This window comes from Pempheris klunzingeri, chromosome 11 (genome assembly GCF_042242105.1).
Source record: "Pempheris klunzingeri isolate RE-2024b chromosome 11, fPemKlu1.hap1, whole genome shotgun sequence".
NCBI classification, from domain to species: domain Eukaryota; kingdom Metazoa; phylum Chordata; class Actinopteri; order Acropomatiformes; family Pempheridae; genus Pempheris; species Pempheris klunzingeri.
Window position 1 is genome coordinate 17763013 of NC_092022.1, and position 25835 is coordinate 17788847.

Below are 25835 nucleotides of genomic sequence, written 5' to 3' on the forward strand. Positions count from 1 at the left end.
TACCCCCTCCTCTCCACGGCAACTGTTAAACTGTTATCCCCCCTTTTGTGGGGCTAAGCCCAACTGTGTGGAGCGGGACGGGCGGGGGGCACACTGGAACCCGCTGGCGTGGGGAGTTTTCAGCCCCCTCCGCCCAGAGTGCTGACACAGACACAAGTTCACACACACACACACACAAATATACACACACTCACACAAAGTGCCAGCTAAGGGATTTGAGAGAGCGATAGAGGGCAAAGGGAGAGATGCACTAAAAGACAATACACACGTTTTTATTTTTCCAATTCTGAGCATATCCACATTTTTTTTGTTTTTAGGCACTTTGTAGATTAAAGTGTTGAATATAAATGTGTGTGAGAGTGTTGTACTTGAGTCTCTACCACTGTAGAGCAGCTGGCAGTGATGGCAGGACGTTCCCAGCAGCATGTGCCTCAGACAGGACTCTCCAGGGAGCTGCGGAGCCCCGCCCAAATACTTCAGCATATTTCCATGGTTAAGAGCTGCTCACCCTTAAATCTCATATATTGTCATGTGATATTCAGTGAGTTTTAGCAGAGGTATGGGGTAAGCATGCGGTGAGTAAGGGTGTGTGGGACTATTTGGAAAATGTTATTCTGCCAGTAAATACAAATTATTATTATACAAATTCTCTCAACGGCACTAGATAAAGTTCATTAGCCACATGTGCAGTTTATACATCCATCTCTCTAATCGGTGACAGAGTCGGGAGGGGCTGAGACTTGTCCCAGCATGCACTGGGGAATGGGCTAGGTACATAACATCCACAGTTATGTCCAAAGGAAGGAAATAGGAACACGAGGGAAAACTTAAAGGACACATGTAGAAGAGAAGATTCGGATATGAGGCTAAAGAGAGGAACAAAGGGAAAGAGAAAAAAAAATACTCTCTACTAGATGTGGTTTTTATTCAACTCACAGTACATTCTACAGATGCACACGTGTTACATCACCTTAATACAACAGAGTCTTGTAATACCTCCTCTTAAAAATGATGAATTGGTCCTAAAAATATAAAGGAACAAATTTAAAGTCACCAAAACTGTACATTATTAAAAATTCACTTAACACCACATTTGGTTTTCGTGTCTTTTTTTTTTTCTTTTTTGAAAAACGTCTGTCCCTTTAACTGTAATAAGGAACATCAAAGTTTATTTCCTATCAACGGATTTGAGTTCAGTGTAAGAAACATGTTTAAATAAAACCTAGACTGTGGAGTCATCCTGTCGCCTTCAGAGCACAACAACCATGCCGCGCAACATCGTACATTGGCCCTTATACAGCACAAGAAAAACAAAAATCAATAAAAAGGAATGTAAGACAGAAAACCAGGCAGGAATGTGCCCAGTACCTCATTATCAGAGCTCTAGTCTTTAAAATGGGAGGATTTTAGCCTCACACACAACCACCTTTACATGTTTTCGCCTGGTTAGACGAGCTACAGACAAACAGAAGCATGAGTGTAATTTTCAACACGGGTCAGTTGCCGCAAACACCATCTGTGTTGTCTTGTGGTGATTTTATAATATATAAGAGCAAACCTTCAGTGAGAGCTGTGTGTTGCAGTAGCATCCTTTCAGTTGTATACAGTTTGTGACACAGATCAGGTGTAACTGGCTGATTATTTAGTCTTTACAAGAGGGACAGTGAAATATTAAGAGTCCAAGCCGAGAGAGACCAACTAACACTAAAAATATCCTCCAGTTTCCGAAACCAGTGTCTTTCACACAGCAGCAGAAGGTGGGTATGTGTGTGAAATCATGTGCATGTGTGTGTGTGTGTATGTGTATGTGTGTTGGTGAAAAGTGTGAATGTGTGCGTGCAAGACTTTAAGTGGAGGTTATACAACGTCTACTCGTGACAGTCCAAGAACAGATTCCTTTTAGTTTAACTGGCCTTTTCATAAATCGTCTAGACATCTCTATAAGGTAATCTGTACACATTCACTACAAGCTATTGCTATTAAATAATCCCAGCTATTGTAATCTTTATATATATTTATATATAGAATATATAATAAAAATATATTGAGCAAAAAAATTACTTCTAGGCATAAGACCACGTTACATTACATTTCCATTGAACAGGTAAGAAATGGCCCAGATTCTGTGAAGAGTTTTGATCCATTTAGTCGTCGAGCGATGCTGAGCAGGTCCAGTATGCAGCAGTTAGCTTGCAATAGTGTGATCAGTCCCTGACCTTCAGTGTGAGTCCGAGAGCCAAAACACTCAGGGCCTGAGACCGTTTAATCACCCTACAGCAGGGCTTGACCGAAGGCCTCGCTACGACATGGGCGCTTGTGAAAGGACGTGACAGGACAACGCAAACGGGCAATGAGGTGCCGAGGTGAAGATGAGGAGACACGAAGGGAGGAAGGAAAAGTGAAGTGAGACATGTTCTCACCGTCTGTGATGGGGAATGGGTACAAGTTCAAACCAGTTCAGCTGTGGGCCTGGAAAAGGTTAGGCCAGTAGAGGAAACAATAACAGACAAATAGCCAAAATCTATACATATATACCTATACATGAGAGAATAGATATCGCTGGAAGAACCCTCCAGAGAGTCTTAGCAGTGGAGAGGGTGTGACTGGGACTGGGACGGTGACAGCACCGGCAGTATACAGCCCCACCATCAGGGGGAACGTCGCAGGCGCCTATTTGTCCTTATTTGAGTAGAACTCCGCCCAGCGGCTCTCAAAGAAGCGCCTCATGGAGTGTCCTGCCATTCCCACCTCTGACGTGTCTTCATTGAACATCTCACAGTTGTTGAAGACGAGCTGAGCGTCGGCCGCAAACTCCTCACAGCTGCAGTACCTGAGGCAAAAAAAACAAGAGAAAAGATGTTAAAAAAAAAGGGACAGGACAGAAAAGTATTCCCTCGAATGGGGCATGTTTATCTCTTTCATAAATGTGTGAGCTTAGAACGATCAGCCAATCCTTGTGACCAACAAACGCATAAGCGAACAAAGTGGGGAGCTGGCCAAAGGAAATGCATTAATCTGTGTGTGTATATATGTGCAGGCTTAACGCTATTTGATGTATGAAATTCCTGATGAAGGTTGTGTGACCTTAATGTAGCTACTGAATGATGGACGTTTTGTATTAAACTGTTACTTAATACGCACATGTCTGTATACATGTGTACAAAAGATACCTTATTCAACATAAATGTAGAAATGAAATGATGTAGAAGCACATTGATTTCCATGTGTGAGATGTGCGTTTGTATTTTCTCTAGGAAAGCCACATTGAATTTTGTTTGACCCCTTATGTGCCCCTTGTGTTTGAGTGGGCTGCAATGAGAAACTGGAGTTCAAACAGGAAATGGGCCACATGCTTTTTCACATTAATAAGGGCTGTTATATTTCAAAATAACTAAGTATCAGAGAGGAATATTTCAACCTTTTCTCAGGTAACATGAACTATAGTTTAAAATGTTCACTGCTCGACATAAGAGCTAATAAAGTAGAAATGAAATAGCATGATCTGCTCTTACCCTCCCTGAAGCAGTCTCTCTCTCATGGTGAGGAAGTCCATGGGGTTCTTGATGATGCGGCGGTAGCCTGGCACCAACCGGGGGTTGACGGGTTCGAGGAACGGCCAGGCATCAGCATGAGCCTCCATCTCCATTAGAATGATCCTGGCAGGAAATACAATTAAAGGATGAACAAAAATCCATCAGAACCTATCTGTCAAAACAAATGATTTAAAAATTCAAATCCTGTTGTGTCACATTAGGGAGTTCATTTGACATGCAAGTAGCTCGACAGGGATGAGGGCAGGACTCACTCGCAGAAGGTGAGGTCAGGCTGGTTGCGGGTCATCATGCGACGACGTTTAGCGCTGCCTCCTTCTCCAGAGTGACGGGAAGACGAGGGGGTCACTGCGGTTTCCTTGTAACGTGTTGCCATGCCACCACCACTACTACGTCGTGTTGTTATTTCATCTTCAGAGCTGTCGTCTTCATACCTTCTCTTTTTCATCCTGGTCCTCTTTTTGGATGAGCGCGGTGAATCACTCTCCTCCTGAGAGAGAGAGTGAGGGAGCAGATTGAGATGAGAAACAAATGACCTGAAAGGATACAATTGCTGCAAAGTGTTCTTAGATTCAAACTGCTTCGACATTTCCATTGTTCAGTTTGATGTCGTTTCATCACCAAGAATCAACAGACAGGTCCTAACCTTGGCAACGCAGGTTGGACAAAACCAGTCTCCCTCGGGTATCTGGGTGATTTTGGGCCTCAGGCAGTACATATGGCAGCCACGATCACAGCTGTCACACAGCAACAGGCAATCATCATTGTCCCCCTTCCTGCAAACCTGGCAGGTCTAGATAAAAAGCAATGACAAAGAAGAAATCCTTATTGTGAAAGTAACAACAAACTTTCATTTGGTTTAGATTTGTCTTACTTTATACAGTGTGCTCCCAATCAGGGTTAATGAATAATCCTGTGATAGGGAATAGGGAAGTGCATATGGTGTGTACATAGTGAGCAACAGAGAATGGCAGCGAATGCAAGCGGAGCAGATGGAATTGAAGTCTCATGCAGCGTCTCTAAGATGACCACTGAAGATTTCCGGCTACTACTATTATCTGCAGTGGAAAATGAAGTGCCAGGTACCAAAAGCAAGTGGAGCCGAAGCATAAAGTGGAAACACGGCTTCAGATTACTTACCACTTTAGTCACAGATCTCTCCCAAGCAATGGCCTTTTCCAGCTGAAACAAACACAGGCAGACCTGGGGAGCGCTGCGGCAGCGATCTAGAGCCTGCCGCCATGTTCGTAGTCGAGATGTGATCTCACTTTCAAGACTGGAACAGAGAAAAACCATAAGAGGATAAGGAAAACAACAACAACAACAACAAAAACTGGATTCCAAAGAAAGACTGTTTCTCACCTGAAGACATCCATGGGATGTTCTTCTCCTGGGGTGGGGGTGAGAGGAGCGAGGCGCATCACTTCGGCTGGGTTCCAGAGCGGCTCTTTCAGGTAGCGTCTCTCAATGTTTCTCTCAAGGTTGGCCAACCGCAGCACGGCCAAGTCCACTGGGTGAGTGGCAATGCGTGGCAGGCCAGACCACTCCTTCTTAGTTCGCACAATCCAGTCATCATGGGGGTCAGTGTCATGCTCATAGTACTGGAGATCATCACGTGTGGAGTCTGAGTCTGGGATTGTGTAAGGCTTAAACACAGGGCAGATTCAAAATGGGGAGAGTTTAAGTATCAGTGAGGGAGATAATACACATAGTTAATTATTCCAAGACTTAGTAATTGTGAGGAATCCTTTCATTGATTTAATGGTTACCTGAAATTCTGCCATTGGTGTCTCAGTGTTAGATTCAGCATCAGTTATTGCACTCTGCGGGGGAGCCTTGAAGAAACACAAAAAGCCAATCTAATGAGTTACTACTTCCCAGATGTACGTTGGGGTATTTTGGCTACTTGACATACTATTGTGAATGACACACACGGCTGATAGCATGCAAATATGCCACACGTCATGTAGGTGACAGTAAACAAGAGGAAAAATGGGTAATTACACACAGAAAAGGTCCCCGGTTGGACTTGAACCAAGCACGCTATGGTTCATGGTTGCAACATGGGTGAACCAAACTTTTCTGTAACCATTTCCAACTTGTTTCAATTTCTTTCAAAGTCTTTTTTGATGTGAATCTCAGTACCTTAAGATGGAGGTCAGCTGCAACGACCCGCTGCTCCAAATCCTCCACCCACTGTAGGGCGCTGATGTCAGTCTCCATTGCTTTCTCCTGCACTTGCCAGGGCTGCTGCAGAGCCTCCAGTAGCACATCCTTCTCCTCTGTCTTCACCTCAAACGCAGGGTCTAGCCAGAAAGAACACAACAGTCATAATGAGAACGTGTGGCCACTGGGGAAACATGCAGGGGGGAAAACAGGATGTTGTGTGATTATCAAACCATTAATGGTTTTAGAATCCTGAGTGACAAATTCTCCCACGACACTCACCATCGATAGTTCTGGTGCACATCTCAGCTAAGCTCTCCATGTGTTTGGCCAAATGCTTATGGAGCACCCTCTCCCTGATGCCCCTTGGGTGGAGGGCCTGCAAGGTGCTATACAGTTCCTCGGGATCCTTGATCCACCACCAGCCACGCACCATTGCTGGAAAAGAAATATAGGCATAAAAATAAACAGAACACCACAATAAATTACCATGACATATACGGTTTGACTCCTGTACATATTTGACCACTAAAAGTCAGCAGTGGAGAGATCGGGACCAGCTCTGAGCTGTCTTATAGTTTAGGAACTGTTACATGTAGTAGTCAAAAATAATTTCTCAGCCCGGTGGCTCAAAAATCATGACACCCTTTTAAACAGATACTTACAAGCTGGAATGGGCTTGACCACCAGTTGTGTGAAGTACTGCTGTTCGAGCTCTTGGAACACAGAGTTGGGGGGTCGGCCACGGCGCTTGGCTGCAGCCCCTCTTGGCCCTCTGCGGGCAGGACTACTGCCTCTGCTACCTCTCCTTCGTCTGCGACCTGGCCTGGCGGGGGTGGTCGGAGCAGGCACGACAGGAGGAACGGATGCTGGAAGAAGTTGAGGGGGTGCTGGTGGGGTACAATTAGGAACAGCAGCAGTAGGGGCTGCGGTGCAGTCCTGTGGTGTTGCTGGAGTCACAGGGTCAACGGGAACCAAGCCAGGCAAGAGTGGGTCCGGCTGAGCAGTAGGAAGAGATTGTTCATTATTCATTGTTCATAAGTTTCATTATTAAAAGCATAGTTATATGTATTTATAGTTATGATTGTGGTGGCAAACCTGCATTAATGGAGCAGCGAGTGCGGGCAAAGCACTCGGGATCTGAGGAAGGAGTTTAGGGGGTGAACTGGATATCTGAGGCTCAGTCAGAGAATTATCGTCACACGGCTCTTTGGGGAGCAGGTTGAACCACTGTCCCTGTTTCTCTGCCATCTCCTTCACACTCTCCTCAGGTCGATTGCCCTCTGGAGCTTCCCCTGCTGTTGAGCATGTGCCATTGGTCACTGCTTCCTGCGACTGGCTGAGCCAGCTCTGGAAAGCAGCCTGTGTAAGGTCTTGTGTGCCACTGTTTGGGGATACCGGCCCTTCTTCACCCCCAGACCTGACGCTACTTCGACGCCGGCGGCGAATCTTTGCTGTGCGGAGGTGAAGCTCCACTTCTGGTTTGATTTTTCGGGGGCGTCCTCGTCCTCTTGGCCTGCTCATGAGGGATGCAGTGCCAGGGAGAGGGTCCTCATCTGGAGACAAGGACTGAGCCTGGACAGGGGTAGCAGAGGAAGGGGAGGAAGGTAGAGTAGGAGGGGGTGTGGTCGGCACAGGGATCTCCTCAACTTTGGGCTCCTTTTTGAGGAAAGTGACAGGAACCTCAGCTACAAGGACATCTCCAGAAGCTGCACAACGGAAAGTAAGGCAATTTTAGATGAAGATAAACCAAGGGCTTTTAAAGTCTAAAAATGGGTGGAATGACATTTCTTTCACATTTACTCTCAGACTCACATAACAGCTCTTCTGGCCCCTCCACTAGAACTCCTCCGAGGTGAGGTAGTGCCAAGTATCTGCGTCGGTAACGGTCCTGGCCCAGTAATACAGCCCTCATGGAATGGGACGACTGTAGCAGCTTTTTACGGAAAAATGCTTGGCGCTGTGGGAATCAAAAACAATATATATAAATATCAATATCAATCAATATAAATTTATACAGCACTGTGTCTGTGTAGCATCAGGCTTACCTTGGTTAGCTTATCTATCTGCCTTTCAAGCTCTGGAATGCTGGCATTGGTAGGGCTCTCACTCTGTAACAGAAAAGATTAATTAAATGTAGGAATGACCAGTTTCCCATAAAGAAAAACACTACAGCAGATACGTACATCACTGAGTTTGGGCTCTTCTTTGCGTGCACGGCGGTTGCCTCTCTCCAGGACTAGGCCGCTCTCCTCCAGACTGAGGTTCTCTTCCTCGGCCACTCTGGCACTGCGCCTCCTCTCCTCAAAACAGAGCTCTTCCTCGGAGCGTCCTGTACGACGTGCTAATGCCGCCTTCAGTCTGCAAGGGAGAAAACAATTAGGACCAACAAGTCGTATGGCTCTGTGCTTTGATTATATTTTGTTGTACTCAAAGAGAGAAAACCATGATCTTACTTGCGCAACTTCCCCTCAATGATCCACTTGTTCTTCCTGTAAGTTGCCATATTTTCCAATGTGTTGTCAATGTCACTGAAACAGAAAATGCAAACATTAATGAAAGTAGCAGATATGTTGTAATCACAAACTTTCAGGTGCAAGGGTAACCCACAGAGTAAAGAATGAGCTCTTGGTCTGACCTTGTCACAATGTTGCTGCTGTTGAGTTCTTCCACCAGGAATCCCAGGATGGCTGCCTTGGTGTCAGGAGGCAGGGCATGAAATGTTTTCGTCCTCAGTGTGTTGCACACTTCTGTATCATAACCATGAGATTCCAAAAAGATGCGAAGTACTTCTGAGACTGTGCTGCGGGTCAGCTCTAACTCAACCAGCTTATCCCCAAGGATCTTTACTGACTGAAGATTGGGATGAGGAGATGGAGAGGAAAATGTGTATCATTCAGATCATTCATTTGATCAAGAATTGCATTAATGGAGAAAAAATGCTCGAACTGTATCACATACCTGATAATATGATGGCAGACCTGGATCATGGAGTGCAGTCTCTACCAGCTTTATCAGTAGGTCCTGGACGGCTCCTTGGCTGTCGCCCAAGCCCAAGAGGCCCTCCTGCAGTGTAGCAAGCTTGGGGATGTCCTTGGGTACATCAAGACCAATCACCTTTCCATAGCCATGCAGGAACTCAACCACAGCAAGGCAGTGAGCAAAAGCTGTGCCGGACAGTACCAAACCAGGGATACGGGACAGCTCTGGTAGGGGCTGATGGAGACAAAGTTCAAAGTTTAAAATCCTCTGCAAATAATGCGCTAATAGAGTAAAATAAACAGGATTCTAATTACAAAACTCACTTTGTGGTCAGTGAGACACATGTCCTCTGTGGGCTTCTTCAGTTCTTCTGCGATCAACTGCTGCCTCTTCCGCTCCTCCAGACGTCTCTGGGCCTGCGCTCTCCTCTCTGCTGCCCTCTTAGCTGCCAGAGCTGCCTGAGCTGCCGCCTCAGCCTCTGCCTGGGCTTTAGCCAGAGCCTTGGCTTTACTCCGAGCACCCAGTACCCTCTTACCCTGGGCTATCCTCTCCTCATCGGTTTGCTGTATTGGTGGAGCAACCTCAACTTTGGCTGACCTTCTGCGGCCAGGCTTCTTGGGCTCTGCAGCAGATCCTGCAACTGGCTGTGTGACCTGTGGGGCTGTTGGGTCTGTTGGTTCAGCCTTCATCTCCTGGTCCTTGGCATCTTGATCAAGCTGATCCCACAAAGAGAAGAATAAACAGATGGAGATGAAGATGTGGTGCTGAAGAGGATGCTGATAAATCATTTTATATATCGAGTGTTTGTCTGTACCTTGGCTTTCTTCTTTTCATCTTTCATCTTCTTGATCTTTGCATCCTCCCTCCTCTTCATTCTTGCCTAAATGGCAACAACAAAATTAGGATGAGATGTTAACAGCACAACAACTGAATATTACCAACTGTCTGAACTACATACCTTTCTCTTCATTTTCTTTTTGATTTTTGCAAGTTTCTCCTTTTCCTCCTCCGTGAGAGCTTCTGTAAGAAGAGGATTACAAACAATTAGCAACACTACAAACTTCTTGAGGGGATGTGCTGAGCAAAGCATCAGGTCTAGTCTTTAAGCCAGACAATGTAACTTTCCATTAGCTGCTGCAACAGTGACCTCTGCTGCCACAAATGGAAATAACAGGATGTTGGTACATTTCAGTCAGTTGATTTGACGAAGGCTACCACACTATCCCAACAACGGCAAAAATATTCAATGGGGGAAAAGACATTGGCATATGACAAAGCTGGTGAGGAAAGGAAAACCACAACAGTTACCACCCATAGTTGTGGTGTGTGATGCAGTGGCATAAAGCTATAATGTACAGGGGTTAAATTGGGATTTGTTATGTGCGAGGGATCAGCGTTCAGGCCATTTGTTAATTTCTAAAAGCCCTACAGGTGCTGCCACAGCAGCGCCTACAGCTGAGCACTGTGTAGGCCCTGATGACAGAAGAGCATAAGCCTATGTGGCAGAACTCAGCCCCAAACGGCTCCAACCCAATTTAACCACTGGTTACACACTTCTCCAAGGATATTGTACCAACTCAACCCCAGTTACATAGTGCAAGAGAAGGTGTTCAGGGGGCAGAGTGGGAATATAAGAGGCGCCATTGCCCCTATTATAAGTCAGTGTGCCATCAAAATGACTGAAGCTTTTTTTAATCTACAACAGTTACATAATGTTGCTTTAAGACTCCTCTAAGCCAAGTCTTCACAGCTAACTGTAAACACATTTCTGTACACTCATACCTCCTTCAGTCTACATTCACTCACCCTTGGCTTCAAGTCGCTTCAAAAGCTTGGCGTCTACTTTGCTTAGGAGGTCAATCATCTTGGGTTTGGGAGGTCTACCAGGGCGACGGCCCTGTCCTCCCTTCAGGCCACGAACCCTGCGGGGTTTCTCTTTATCAGGATTTGGAGGTCGACCTCGCCGGCCAGTGATGGCCATGATCATGGAGGGAACCTCCTCATTCGCCAAGAGGACCCACTTCATACCCTGTGATATATTGTAGAGAATGGTGAGTCCTCTTCACATTTCTGACATGTTTTTATACCTCAACTTTAATTGTGCAGCGTTTTCATTTCATTTTCTCCTTAAATGGAAAACTCAGTTTTTCAGCACTCAGAAAAAAATATATATATACAGACCTCAGGACTTTCTCTTTCTTCATAAAAGTCTCCAACAGGCATGCGTGGGCTGAAGCTGAAGTGTTCTCTGGTGACCACACTGTCTGTGTGTCTCTTCAAGTACTGGGTCAAGTAATTAGGAAAACAGGTTGTAACATCATCAGTACGTCATCTGTTGCATTTACGTTCAAAGACTATGATTTTAATAACTTTATGGTTCTGTTTTATAGCCAGGAAATTCACCTTGATTATTTCTGGGAACTGCTTCATCCTCCGTCCACAAGGTGTGTAATACCAGGTTTCACCCTTCATGCGGTTCTCCAATTTCTTCACACGAATCTCCCTCCTCCAACTGCAATTAACAGGTGTCTTTATTACCTTCCTAACAGCAGCTTTTTAGAAACAGGAGCAAAGCAAACAAGCTGGAGATGGTGTTATACTATACAGACACTGCACACATTTGAATTTGGGTTTTTGAGATCTCAGACAAGATGTATTACAGAGGGAAGCATGGCTCTTTTTACGTAAATCATAAATTTACTATATTTCACTAGAATCAATTGACTGCAAAAAGTTCTATGTAAAATTAAAATGTATGTAATCACAGTGAAGGATGAGATATCTGAATAACAAACTACTGAACAAAACTCCACATTACCCATGCCGCAGTGGGAACTGAACCTGCTCCTCAGTTGCAACCCTCCGTCGGTTAGATTCACCTGTTCAACAAAATGCACACAACTGCACTTAACATTTGACTGTTAAACTGTGATATCACGTCTCAACAAAATGACATGACGTGATGAGAAACAAAACTCCATTAACCTTCATCATTACCTGCAGTGGAGCTGTCGTCATCATTTTCATCAGCATCATCAGCAGTCTTTTCGCCATCTTGTTTTGGTGTTTTTAACATGTTTCCTTCTTGGTCTTGTTTCTTAACCCTTTTCTTCTTGGGTTTCTCGACTGCTGTGTCAATAGCGCTGGCCAGGACAGCTTCGATTGTGGCTGTGATTGGATCAACATCTTCTGTGGGTGGCCCAGCCTCTCCACATACACCTGATGTTTCCTTAACATCCATCTTGACAGACTTCTTCCTCTTTCTGCCCTTGACTGCTTCCTCTTTATTGCCTCCCTCTTCATCAGTCTTCGGCTTCTCCACTTTAGGGGTTCGAACCCGAGGCTTTCGCTGAGCCTCTTCAGGAGCTTCAAAACAGGGAAAAAGAAAAAAATGTTTAAATAAAATCTAGTATGTTTTTTTATTATTAAATAACATTTTGTTGAAATCGTGATGTCGAGTACCTGGGGACTTGATCCATATTGCCTTTGGAGTTCGAGGTTTGCGTGGTTTCCCTGGGGTTTTCAGCTGTCCTGCTGCAGCTGACACAATCTGATCAGTAACCGGTTGGAGTGGGTGTACAGCAGGGCCCTCTGCTGGAGTACTGAAGGCAATAAAATTCTCATCTCTCATCTTGAAACTCGGAGGAGTCATCGTCTCATTAACAGTGGTCTTAATGCTAATGCGTCCAGCTGAGTCTGGCGTATCGTGTCCTCTGGGATCCCACTCTACTTCAGGTCCTGAGACGAAACAACAATATTAAATTGTGTTGGCAGAATTGAGAAATATAGGATAATGACATACAAGTAGTATGTATTGGACATGCACCTGTCACTATTTGGTGCCAATGAAAGCATTGACAAAGAGAAATTACTTTTCCATGGCTTCGCGGCCTGGTCTTTTGCCTAGCCTACCGTGTCTACCGTCTCAAGCCTACAGCGCTACTGAGTTAGCTCACTGAACTACAGTCTGTCGCTGAGCAGTGGCTCTCACTCATTCTTTGGCTCAGTGGGTGTAGCCTACTTTTCTACAGGGTTAGCTCTGAACCACTCACAGACTTACATGCACTAACACACACACACTCATCCCTGCTACCCTTTGTTTTGGTAGCAGGGAGGAGCGTGTGTGTGTGTTAGTGCATGTGAGTCAGAGAAGTGCATGTGAAACAGAGAAGCTCAGATTACAACACACAAGGAGTGTGCCTTCATTCTCTGCTCAGGACACCATTTCTCCCCTATATCTTGAGATAGTTGTTTGTCGCTATATTTATTATCTGAATGAAGTAAATAGGACTTATTACCTTGACAACCTGGCTGAGATGAGCGAGAGTCGGACACATCACTTGAGTCAACAGAGGGCTCTTCAATCTGAGAGGTGTTGTTAAGAGAAGACTCCAGCATGGATTCTGTGGATCCTGTGATTTGGCAACTGTCCTTGGTCACTTCTGCCTCAGACATTTCCCCTTTCCTGGTGGAGTCCAGCGTGTCATCTCTGGAGTCTTCCACAGATGACCTGCTATCTGTAGTGGTGTCAAATGCAGTAGATGGTTCCTCTTCTGCATGGGAAATGCTGTCAAACCGAGAAGTGGCCTTTCTCAGGTGAAAGCTGTTGTCAACGTGAGTGGAGTCATCTATGCATGAACTATCACCATCTACAAGAGAGGTCTTTTCCAAGAGAGAGCTGGCATCAATTCTGGATGGGGTGTCAAATGTTGAACTGCCATCAAATTGTGAAGAGTTGTCAAAACTTTCTTCATCGGTCAGTTCCACCATTGTGCTGTGGAGTTGTGAAGACTTTCTGAGTGGAGTCTGATCCACCATGGAGTCCTCTGCCTCACAGATGACACCGCTTTGTCTGTGGTGCATCTCAGAATCTGCCTGTTCATTCTTGGGCTTTTGATCAGGATGAACTGTGGTCTGCATGGGCTTCCCAGGAAGATCAGTGAAGGGTTTGGATGAGTGAGTTTCAGATTTATTGGTCTCAGTAGCTTCCACCATCTGTGATATCCTTCTCATGCCCGAATCAAGTTGAGGGAGGTCTTCCTCTGGTCTTCCATTTCTTTTATTAGGCGATGCTTTCCTATCCTCACTATGGCCATGGCGCTCTGTCTTGGGAGACAACTGCTTTAGCGCATGAGAAAGTGTGGTGTTGTGATGCTGCTCAGAGTCAGAGCTTTGGACCACTTCAGAAGACGTACCCATTGCAGGAGGCACAGACACCAAGGCAGGAGGTTCGGACACAGGTGCAGTCCTGGAGGCTTGAGTGGTTAGAAGAGGTAGGGTAGACAGAGGTCGGACTGTAGGACTTTCACGGGCTGCTAGGGAGGGTAGGTTCACCGCTCCTGATGGTAACGATGCTGCAGAAGCTGTGGAAAGACCAGAGTCAGCAGCTGGAGGAGTGTATGTCTGACACTGGGTTGTGGACGTTGGGTCACAAGGTTTACTGCCGACTGAAGGAGTTTTTGATGCCGACATGGGACATGCAGGTGTTGATAAACAAGAGCCAGGTGGGTTTGAGGTTAAAGGTCCTGATGCTGACAATAGAGGCAGCGCCACACCGGCAGATGAGGATTTTGCACCCACTGATGAAGTGGTTGGCATTAATTTTGGGGGCCCAGGTTTTTCATGGTCAGATCCAGATTTATCAGGAAAGCATGATGTTAGCAGGGGTGGCTTGGACATTTGAACCATCTGCTGAGCAGATGAGATGGGTGCAGACACAGAGTATGAAGAAGTGGAAACCATGGCAGGAGGGGAGACCGTTGTACGAGGTGACGACTTGGTTTGATGAGCCACAGACTCTGATGATGGAGAAGAGATTGGAGAAACTGCTGCAGGTCTAGACACACTATCAGTCAAAGCCGGAGGTGTAGACAACTCTGGAAGTGATGCAGGCAGGGATGAGGAAGAGGACCCCACTGACAGATGCTTGGATCCAGCAGGAGATATCTCAGTGGCAGTTGAAGTGGGAGGCCTAAGGCCTTGCATCAGGGGAGGAGGTGAGGAAAGTCTTGGAGGAGCAGAGGGCACATTGGGAGGTGTTGAGATTTGTGATGGAGTAGATTCTGTATCAGGGCATGATGCCACAGGGGGTCCAGGGACAGATGCAGGTGACTCAGAGACAGCAGGAGCTGCAGAGACCCGAGGAGGTGTTGAGGCCTTAGTTAGAGATGCTGACACTGCTGCAGAAGATGTAGTTGCAGAGAGTTGAGACAATGCAGTCTGGGGAGGCGTATTCATGGCTGCCTCTCTGACAGGAGAAGCAATTTCTGGACGCTGAGCTGCTGGCTGTTCAGAGTGCTGACGATAATCACCTGTAGGTCCCACATGAGGTTTGGATTGGTAACTGTCACTTTTGGGTAGCCTCTGGGCAACAGGTGACCTTTCCATGCCGTTATAGCTTGTATCTACCTCTTTGACAGATTCTCTCGGATGTCCTGAAAGAGAAGTGAATCAATAAAATAGTCAGTGAAAAAGTGTTTTCTTAAGATGAATTCAGAGTAATGGTATAATGTGATGGCTACTCTGATAATAAACTGTGATAGTAAAACTGTGAAAAAAAATGGGCATTAGCTCAGCAAACCACCTCAGTGATAGATTACAGTTTTACATAGTCAAACAGTGGCACCTGCTGGTTGTATCTTGACACCATCCCACCACTAAGCATTGGCAGTGAAGCTGTCCCCATTACCAGACATTTGTGTGTAAGACATAACTGCCACTTAATGTTATTGTCAATATGGATTCATTTGCAGGTTATTTTGTCACTTAATCATTTTGTCTGAGAACATAGTGAAAAGTGCCCATTACAACTTCCTAGAACCAAAACTGACCCATTCAAATGAATGTTTTATCTGCACCAAAGTTGAAAATTCAAAGTTATTCAGTTTACTAGCGTGTAAGACTAAATAACATAAAAAATTCAAATAATACACCAAAAAAATAGCAAATTAGAAAAAACATTATTATTAGAAATTAGCCAATCTTCACATTGGAACAAAATATGTTTGGCATTTCTGCTTGAAAAATTACTATAATCAAGCAAAACAAAAACTCAAAAATGTCAACAATACTACTAAATATACAGATGTCATCAGAAAAACTGTAATGCAACCAGGGAGTGTCGTGTTATAATATGATCAGCAGCATCAGGATGTACTGTGGCCAAAGAGGAAGAAGACCACATGACAATACTAGTATCACTCAACTAGTGGCATTAAAGAAGGAAATGTAAAGTAGAGAACAGATTAATTTAAGTACACAGTAATGTCAAGATGAAGAGACAACTAATTCCATGCACAAATGTAATAGTGATTATTTTCATGTTAATTAGACAAACACAAAAGGACTGACGGGATAAAACAACTCCAAAAGTTCTTTAAGAGTAAAATGGTCACCTTGCATGACAGTAGATATTCCCACATTGCTAGCATGGGGGCTCCGTTCCCTGTTGTGGCCCTTGGGTGATCCACTATCCTGAACTGTTGACGGCGACATCATTGGAGCTGATGACATCCCCACAGGGAGAGGGCTGCCGGTGCCCCCTCTGCCTAGGCTGTGGTGCTGTGGGCTGCCACGTGGAGGAGTAAAATTCTGGGCAGCGGGGGGCATCATCTGAGCCTGGCCTTGGGGCTGAGACTGCTGTGGCGGCTGCGGCTGAGGAGATGGCAAGGACGGGTGCTGGGGTTGATGCTGGTAGTAGGGCATCCCATTAGGCATCATGCCATAATGCTGCGGTTGCTGGTGCTGCTGGTGGTGGTGGTGTGGGTTACGATGAGGGTGGAGGTGCTGCTGTGACGGCTGATGCGTGGGTGGTTGTAAGGACTGCTGCTGGTGATGCTGTGACGGTGTAATTCCAGGATGTGCCTGACTCTGGTAGGTCCCATACATGCTGTGGGAATTATAACTCATCTGCTGCGGGCCTGGGTTACTCCTGTTCCAGTACTGACTGCCAGTAAGAGGCATGTTTGGTGGGCCTGCCACAGGGGGCTGGTGGGAGCTTTCAATGCCCCCATTAAGTTGGTACTGTCCATGACCCTGGAAGTGGTGCTGTGTCTGAGGCTGCACCATCCCAGGTGCAGGCTGCTTCTGGTGCATCCCGTGCCCAGGAGAGGTCCCCAAGGCTGGACCATACTGAGGGTGCCCTCCCCACAGGTAGTCATAGCCCATGCTGCTCTGGTGGTGGTTGCTCATGTGTGGGTAAGGAGCTGTTGGTGGGTGGGAACCAGGCACGCCGGACCCGAGTACAGTAGTGACGCCATTCACATTCATTTCGCCATTCATATCTGCAAGACACAAAAACATCAGTCAAGTTGTCAGCTTACACTGGTAAACATTGTGTACATTTACTTAAACATAGTGAGATAGTTTAGAGATATAAATAGACTATCAAATTAAAGAATTAAGTTGTCGGATGGAAGGAGGAGGTGAGGTCTGGCTATTGACAATAAGGCTCATTTTAATTGTAATCTCTCACAGAGCTAAAGGGTGAAAATACTCACTCTTCCCCTGCTGAGGAAAACTCATGGAGGACCCGTTAGTATAAAGAGAATCCCCTGAGGAGAGTTTCAGTCCTGAGTTGGCTGAGGAGTGGGTGCCATAGTTGAAATGATTATTTGACTCCATCTGAAAAACAATAAGAACAGAGAGATGAGCACACAAATTTAAACTCTAATCTTCAATATTACTGTGGAGAAGTGTATAGAAATTATGCAACAGCTAAACTGGGCTAAGATGCCTGTGCGGTGTATGCATCATCTCATGAATCACAAATGTATTATTTAATTCATTTTCATGTATTTTCCATACAGTCTCGAAGACACTGCGTAACATGTTCAATTTCCTGCGTGAGGCGTCTAATCCAAATGATTTTGGCAGCTGTAGCTTGTGACAGCAGCGTTTCGTTTCCAACAACAACCGTCAAAATGTCGCAGCCAGCAACAGCAGATGTCGGGCCCGAGCGAGCCGTAATGGACAATCGGGATATTACGATAGCAGATTATCATTACCGCTGATGAGGCGCCGCTAACACGGGCACATCCTCCCCGGTCTGCCATGATAAATGTACGGGCCGGGCGAGCATAGCAGCACAAACTGTACCCAAAACCAGGCGGCCTCGGCAAACTAATAATGGGAAGGATTAGCGAGGATATTTTACAGTCACTCCTCTGAGGCCTGAAGGGCTGTTTAGCAGCTTCATACCCCGTAATACAAAAGTAGCCCTCAATGGATACTTGATTTCCTAATTCAACAAGGCCGATGCAAAAGCTAACGTTAAGCTAGGTCGCGCTAGCTGCTTCTCAAACGAACAATTCACTTTAAAGCGCCGCTAGTCAGCTGTGCTAACAACGGCTACCGTTAACATTAGATACGAGTTCAACTCGTCCAGACGATGTAGAGCCCGTTTATTCTGGCGTGAAAACATCGGGAAAATATATTCCCCGCTGCTCTTCCAAGGTTATTTAGCTAAATCATCACAATAGGACCTAGCTAACACACGCTAGCTTGATAGCTAACTGATAGCATCCTAAACGTTCACCCAGAGTTGAGTACGGTGCTTAAGCTGCGATGTTAGCTAATAGCCAGGTAGCAGGTACCGCAGCCACGCTGGTGCCCAGCAGCAATAGAGAGCGACTCGGATGAAAATAAATATCAGCCCGGTCTGGTGTTATTGACTCGGGTTTACTCACTCAGCCTCGCTTGATAACAGATGGAGGCGTGCTCCCTTTTGTTCACGGGCTAACGTTAGCTAGCAGCCAGATGAAGTTACATTGTTTACGCTGCACGCACACAGACAATTTGCAGAGCATCATCTTCCCGCACCACCGCTATCAAAAGTTTCTCTGTTATAGCATTTAAAGCTAGCCAACCTTTCCGTCCGTGGATTGCGAAGGCGCGGATGCCTGTAAACCTTCGTCTAAGCGGATATGCGGGTGAAGATGGCACAGCGGTAAATAATAAACAACTGTTTCCCTAACCTTTGGGTTTTAAATTAGCAAACATGGCTGGTGTGGTCCAGTGCAGCCATGATCACAGAACAGAGCGAGAACAGTTGCAGCGTGAACTCCACCACGATTAGCACCGCACACATCCGGTCACAGCGACACACCACCCTTCACAACAAAACCTGCAACAACTCAGAATCATCATTCATAACCATTAACAATAACAATAATGTGACGACTGTGACATTTGCAATATTTTGATTTTTATTAAACAGAGTAATAACCCCACACTACTATTTACTATCAGTAGCAAAGGTATCCTCACCAAAGTTAAAATATTGAAAGTAAAAATACACATCATTCAGAAGGAATGGGCTCCTGTCAGTTTATATGACTGTATATTATAGCGTTATTATTATGTATAATGTATACGGCAGAAATATAGATGTATAATACATACAATGTCGGGCACTTTACTTTATAATAATGAATCATAGATAGATAAAATATGAGAAATATTTCTGATGAATGAATCCACTTATGTAATCTAAATATAAAACTAACATGGATCAAATCTATAAAAAATATCTATACTAAAATATAATCAAAATATGAAAAATTAATCATTTTATTAATATTATTTTTTCAAATCATAAATAACTGTCAAATGCAGGGAGTAAAAAGTGCAATCTCAAATATAGATGAGTAGAAGTAGCATAAAATAGAAATATTTATTCAAGTAGTCACCTACAATACCTCAGTACTGCAGTACTTTTAACTTACTTTCCATCATTGCTTAACACTGACAGTGGTGGTTAATCGCCAATAATAACACTGGTGTGAATTTTGAGACTATCTTTTTGAAATTCTAATTTCTAATTTTTACATGTTTTTTTGACCAGGAAATGATCCAAGCCGCAGTGATCCTCCTTGCAGATCAAATATGCACTTTTATTTTAATGTGTGTTCATGGTGAAAACAGGAAACTAGTGTGACATAGTAGTCACCTTCTCAGAAATGACAGTGAGGAAATCAGGCCTGAAGAGGAAGTATGCTAATATTCTGGGCCCAGGAGCACGGAGGCTTCTGGGTCCTAGCGCCGAAAATAGGAAGGAGTAAGTCACAGCAGCACCAGATCATGCTTAAGTAGAATTACTGTATTATAAGTACATGTACATCTAACAAATGGAGCAAGATTAAACTTAAAAGCTATTCTTGAGTTTGAGTGGCATAAAGGGGGCGGTACTGTATCCTCAATGGTATTTTCATTATGGCAGTCATAGCAAACAGTCCCTCTACAATCCAGTGATTCACACTAAAGGTGACCAACCTTTAAATAGATGCTCAAAAATTACAAGAGAACAAGATTTAAACTCGAGTGTCATTACAGCATGACTGTAGGCTGCTGTAGTTTTAAAAATATCTCAAGTGCACACTAAAGGTACACATTTGCATAATTATCTGTAACCACGATAGAAGCACAACTCACTCCCACAACTCCTTAAATAATAGCGTATTAAGCAAAATTATCCCCTTTCCAGTGATATTTGGTAACTGCAACCCTCCTTTTGAGGAAAAAAAACACAGTTTATATTTAGGGGAAACTTTATACAATTCAAATGAGATTTAAGGAAGAAAAAAAAAAAAAAAAAAGACATTTAAACTGATTCTTGAGCAGTTTATTAGAAAGATGTAGACAATAAAAAAAGAATTTCCACTGTAATTCCACATCATTTGTCTCCCCTTACATTTTATTGACAGTGCAAATATAATTTGGTCATTACACATCGCCTAACGTCCCAACGCTCCCTCGCCAATGAGGGAGGATCGTTCTAGATGAACAAACAGAAAGAACCTGGAGAATAGCAACAAACCACATGATGCTGAGGCCCAACCAAGCTTCATTTATCAGCTGCAAAACATTTCACCTTGCTTCTGCGGTCTAACGTGAGGGTGCATGTTAGGCAGGTATGGAGAGAGAAGCTGTTAAAATACTGCACATGTGGAATTCATTCAGATTACCAAAGTGGGTGATAACTGGGAAGATGCAAATACTTCTGTTATGACTGGGGAATATTCCAATTTTACAAACATTAAACAAGTGACGGGAAACGCATAAGCTGGAAGGTTAGGCCACAGAGAGGAAAAAGACCGGCGTCCTGCTATCTAATTCACAGCACATGGAAGGCTTTAGAGGAACCCAATCAGTAAATGCATCTAATTCTTCTGATGTACACAGCCTACGTCTTCCTCTGTCATGAACTCAACTACACTGGTCGACTAACTTAAAACCACAACATTTGAAATGGGTAGGCCTAATCATCTTAAACCACAATTAATTTGAAAACAAATTGTAAATCTCTTAACACGTATTGCTCAGTTGAGGACAACTATACAGCTTTTCCAACAAATAATGTGTGCTTACTTGTAATATTTAACAGTAAAACGAGATACCCCAAAAAGGTGCAGTACAGCGAATGGAAGTGGAGATAGCTGCTCTGTACAATACCATGCATATCAACCTTCAGTGGACTGATTGGAGGAGTTTGGAGCCGACGCTATGGATTTTAAATATGGCTACTGACTCATATGTACAGTTGTTTGTCACTGCCTTCAATGTCAAGATATACATTTTGTTAGGATTCCTGGTGCCCTCTGTTCTTCCATCTTCTTTCCACAGTCTCACAGCCTTCTATTCCAAATCTGGCATTTCTGAAAGTGAAGAACAAAAACAACATTAAAATCTCACAGCGATAAACAGCCACAGTCACAAACCGCCGCCGTCATGTTCAGTGGTCATTGGTGTTGTTACAAAAGGCTCATAAACACTTACTCTCATCATCGCTATCTGACTCATCCTAAAATGACAAAGGAGAGAAGGTGCAAAGTGTTACATATGACGACATCTTATTCAGTAGTTCAGCAAGACTTCAACACAACAGAATGGCGATCCTGACCCCCACCGACACTGATTGACATCTGCTTTATGATCAGATTGCACGAATGACTACGAGCTTGATGCTTAGAAATTAAGAGAAATAAATAAAAAGGATTCTTACCTCATCTGCACCATCTAGATCAGGTAGGTCATCCTCACCTCCCATGTTGTTCATCATCTGTAATATTAAACCAAAACTATTAAAGACACAATTTACTCCTCTTAAGTTCACATCATTAAACATACGCTGCTACTTCAAAAAGACATCAATATGCTCACTTGAAGTAGGTCAATGGTGGAAAATCTTTGGAATCTAAATCCAAGTTTGGTTCATACAATGTAATTTGTTATGATGTCTACCAGAATTACTCAGTCACAGCTGCAATAACAAGGTGCATTTCAGAAGCTGGCTACACTGGCTATATTACCTCGCAAACACTGAACTAAAAGGGATGGACCAACTCTACTGTTTGTCTCCCAGGACCAATGCCCAGGGTATTGGCAAATACCAAGTACCCATTCAAAACTAGTGCATTTTTTAATCTTAAAATATGAACCTTGCTAGTACAAATACAGTACTTGCTTACTATAAACTATGTGGGCAATATTCAGTTGTTAGATTGAAAATACCCAAAAATCTGGGCTCAGATTGTATTAACCCTTGTATGGTGTTCGGGTTTGTGGACCCGATTTCATCCGTTTTAATGTTCTTTATCAAAAGAAAAACTATACAATTAATAATTTTTTCAAACTCAGACTCATCAATATGAGCCAAGACCAATGAGTCTGAGTTTTAAAAAATAATTAATCGTATCATTTTGCTCTTGATAAAAAAATGAAAACGGGTCCCACAGACCCGAACACCATACAAGGGTTAAATGAGTGATTACAATTTTTTTTTTTTACAAAACACAAAAAACAAATATCTATATTCCATAATATTATAACACTCTTCCACCCACATGCTGTTAAGCTTACATTGAGTGCCTTGGGCAAATGCAATGTGTGGGTTTTCTAGGTGGACCCGTTTGTGACTGTATTTAAAAGCTGATACAACGAGGAAAAAAAGCTCTCAGTTATGTCAGGCATTGACCTGTTCAAGGCAGCTATGAATTACTGCACCCATACTAATCTATCCATAACGCTTACGTCTGAGAATTGATCGAAGTTGCCAATTTCCTCATCCGAGTCATCCTCCCAGTCTTTCCAGTTGTTGAAGTCGACACTGAGCCAACTCAGCTGTGAAAGCACAAAATCTCTAAGTGATTTGATGCATTTAAACATTCTCATTTATCTCATCTTTTCAGAGCAAACACAAATGTCAATGTCACATGTCAATTTATAAGGTTGAAACCCATTGATCTAAGCCTGTCCACATAGAATCACAGGAACTTTCATATTTTTGGTGCAAATGTCTCCCCACGCCAGTCCTCCACTAGTGGTGAATTATAGTTTTACAACATAATAGAAAAATCCAGTACAGTGCGAACATTTAATTTACAGTGGAATGCATGAAATACAACATTCATGTCCGTCTCGGTGTGAGAGGTTTGAACACAAGAATTAAAAGGATAATCTGAAATTTGATTTTGTTTTTTTATTTCATCCCTGGTGTGTAAAGGTATTTAGTATTTAATGAAAATGTATTTAATTTAATGTGTTTGTTTAACTCACCTTGGCTTTCTCTTTTGTTAGTCTCGGCCATGCCTTCCCCGGCTGTGCTTTTCGTAAATAGCACAACACTGAGCGATCTGTGCGTTTGTGTTTGGATTCCTGTGGTTCAGGTAGAAAGAAAAAAAAGAAACATGAGGTCAGTTTCAATCTGCGATTTGTACAATGCAATCCTCAATATGATCTAAATGCTATAAAGCAATAATAATCAAAGCAACGATTCAGTTGTTCTCTACAACTTACATTTTCATCAATGGCTTCAAAAAGGTCTATTTCATTCTCATGTTGGACATTGCCAGTTCCTCCAAGACAGCTGTGGGGAAAAATAAAACACTTAACTCATTTGTGGGAAGAGTGACAAACACAGGTGACTCCTTAAAAACACAAAGTAAGAGCAGAACTATGCAATAACAAATTATACATGAAATTCATGACTAATTACTTCTGAAAACCACGAGGCAAAACGTACCTGAAACCAAACTTTGTTTTATCAAAATTGATTTTAACATCTTTGCTGTCTGCTACACAGAACTCTATAAAAACAGAGTCCCTCCTGTCGTACCACTTGGCAGTAGCTGGATGCCTGTGAAGAAGCGGAGGAAATCAATCAACACATGTAAAACATTCTGTGACAAAAATAAATAGTTTTTTCCCCCCAAGACAAACTAAGTATCCAGTTGTAATTCACCCTGGCCTTTGAAAATACAGTAGCTTTTAACAAAATGATAGGATCAGCCTGAAAGATAAACAGTGAAAACTCCTAGCCGTTCCTATTTGTTGTAGACCAGCATAAACTCAGACCTACAAATTGCATAAATAAATAATACATAAAATACATAATACATAACAGGAGATCACCAGTGGTGGTGACAGGTGGTAAGTCTTCTGGCACAACAGCCTGCCAGCAGAAAGCCTGTGTATCAGGTTGCTGCACAGCATCCTGTTACACAGTGCGCTCCTGTATCAAGAAGCCTCAAAAGTGAAACATCTGTGCATACTAATAGTTTCTGTATGTTTTCAGCCCAGGTTTCCTTATATGCCATGAATATTAGTGACATTTTCTTTTAAATTGCAGCTAAAAAAAAAGTTTTACAAGTGCTCAATTCACATTTTACAAAGGATGTGATGATGCTAACATCATCAAGTTCACTGTCAAATAATTAGAGAAGCAGAAGTTAGTCAGTGTTACGTGCTATATGGTGAGTTTGGAGATCAGTAAGCCCATACACTTATCAAATATGATGTGTGGTTGTGCCCCATCATTCAAGTGCAGACACATGCCAGTGGTTGCACCTAATCAATAACGACTCACTGACCTCTGTTTATTCCTAAATTATTTCTTTTTAATGCAAGCTGCAAGAGTGATTGTGATTTCTTCATCTGCATATTTCCTAACACAATATTCCTCTTAGCATTGAACTGACGGCTCATTAGCTAAATCCTCTTACAAATGATCGCGGACCAACCAAAGCAGGACATGGAAGCTAGCTAGTATTAATTTAAAAATGCTGATTTCATGTTTTAAACTCTGCCGTCAAACCACTACCTGGTGAAAGGTATGGCTTAGTGTCTAACATACAGGTCTCAGATTGTCTTTAATGTGCTGAAATCATGACTTCTGACACAGACCTGATGCTAACCTAATGGTAGTCTTCACTGAAACACTCTGCTAGCCAAGCTAACGAGGCTGACGTTAGCCACTACGTTACTTCAGCCATGCGGTGCGCCTGACTCATCCCATGGGCTAAAGTAGACGCGTTTTCAGCAAACTGCTGCAGCTCCGGCTCTACTATAATAACTGCGATGGTACATTGTGTTCTTTCAGCCTGTCTGTGAGGTCCCAGCTGGACGGCGAGTCAGCGTTAGCTTATAGTCCAGTGGGGCAAGGCCAACCTCCCGCCTTTGAAAGAGCATGTTGTCACACGGCTAGCGTTAGCAGGCTAGCTAAGCAGGTTGTAGCTACTAGCGCACTTTTCCCCTCCGTTCTTCCCTCATTGTTCACTTTTCTCAACTTACATGTCTCGGCGTGAAGTGAGCTTCTTTATCGCGGATAAAACAGTCTTGTGAAAAGAATCGCAGTGTCTCCAGAAACTAGGAATGCTGCCACAAACAACCAGTGCAAGCGCCTGTAGCCTGTGGACTGTACGCCGGATCTTGTTGCGCACGTCGGGGATGAGAATGTGGATGCTGACGCAGTTGGAGCGTATCTGGACGTTTCTAGAGCTTTCAGCCACAGCTGCGGGTGATGGGAAGGAGGCACGATGTGATCTGCTGTGGACCACACTTAGCCTCACTTCATCTTATGGTCTCTGTGCCAGCCAGATCCACGGGCCAACAAGCCACACATAATGATAATAATAATAATAATAACAATCATAATAATAATAATAATAATTCTAATTATAATTATAATAATAATTCCCTTAGATACTAAAGGCTGTCTCATAATATAAAAGGGTAAGCTTATCTCAGATAATTACACAAAATAATGGAAATAGATATGGAAAAATGTAAACAAATAAACAAACTTTCACTTTAGTCGTTAATTGGCACATCAATCTGATTATTTTCTTGATTAATCATTTG

At 43.6% G+C, this 25835-nt stretch overlaps 2 protein-coding genes across 3 annotated transcripts; both read right to left on the reverse strand.

The window, feature by feature from the left end:
- Positions 1 to 911: 911 nt before the first annotated feature.
- Positions 912 to 18760, reverse strand: baz2a (bromodomain adjacent to zinc finger domain, 2A). 2 transcript variants are annotated; one of them, XM_070838878.1, is made up of 30 exons: positions 18674 to 18760; positions 17198 to 17321; positions 16094 to 16981; positions 12998 to 15133; positions 12162 to 12437; positions 11697 to 12065; positions 11518 to 11578; positions 11103 to 11211; positions 10881 to 10982; positions 10506 to 10728; positions 9658 to 9719; positions 9514 to 9579; positions 9023 to 9415; positions 8679 to 8933; positions 8356 to 8570; positions 8174 to 8248; positions 7904 to 8078; positions 7766 to 7828; positions 7533 to 7677; positions 6816 to 7426; positions 6383 to 6716; positions 6000 to 6155; positions 5697 to 5857; positions 5321 to 5386; positions 4914 to 5197; positions 4692 to 4827; positions 4198 to 4344; positions 3806 to 4041; positions 3513 to 3656; positions 912 to 2830 (listed from the first exon to the last, which is right to left on the reverse strand). In XM_070838878.1, exons 2-30 carry the CDS (start codon positions 17319 to 17321, stop codon positions 2671 to 2673), a joined length of 8172 nt encoding a protein of 2723 aa, XP_070694979.1. In that variant the 5' UTR covers positions 18674 to 18760; the 3' UTR covers positions 912 to 2670. The 2 variants fall into 2 exon arrangements, with proteins under 2 accessions (XP_070694979.1, XP_070694978.1); XM_070838877.1 differs by having other exon boundaries at positions 18566 to 18718.
- A 1544-nt stretch (positions 18761 to 20304) lies between these two features.
- On the reverse strand, positions 20305 to 25445 carry ptges3b (prostaglandin E synthase 3b (cytosolic)). Its single transcript, XM_070839979.1, has 8 exons — positions 25266 to 25445; positions 23719 to 23832; positions 23493 to 23562; positions 23253 to 23351; positions 22728 to 22817; positions 21700 to 21756; positions 21474 to 21498; positions 20305 to 21352 (listed from the first exon to the last, which is right to left on the reverse strand). Coding segments are annotated over exons 1-8 (477 nt in total). The 5' UTR covers positions 25268 to 25445; the 3' UTR covers positions 20305 to 21332.
- Between the last annotated feature and the right edge of the window lie 390 nt (positions 25446 to 25835).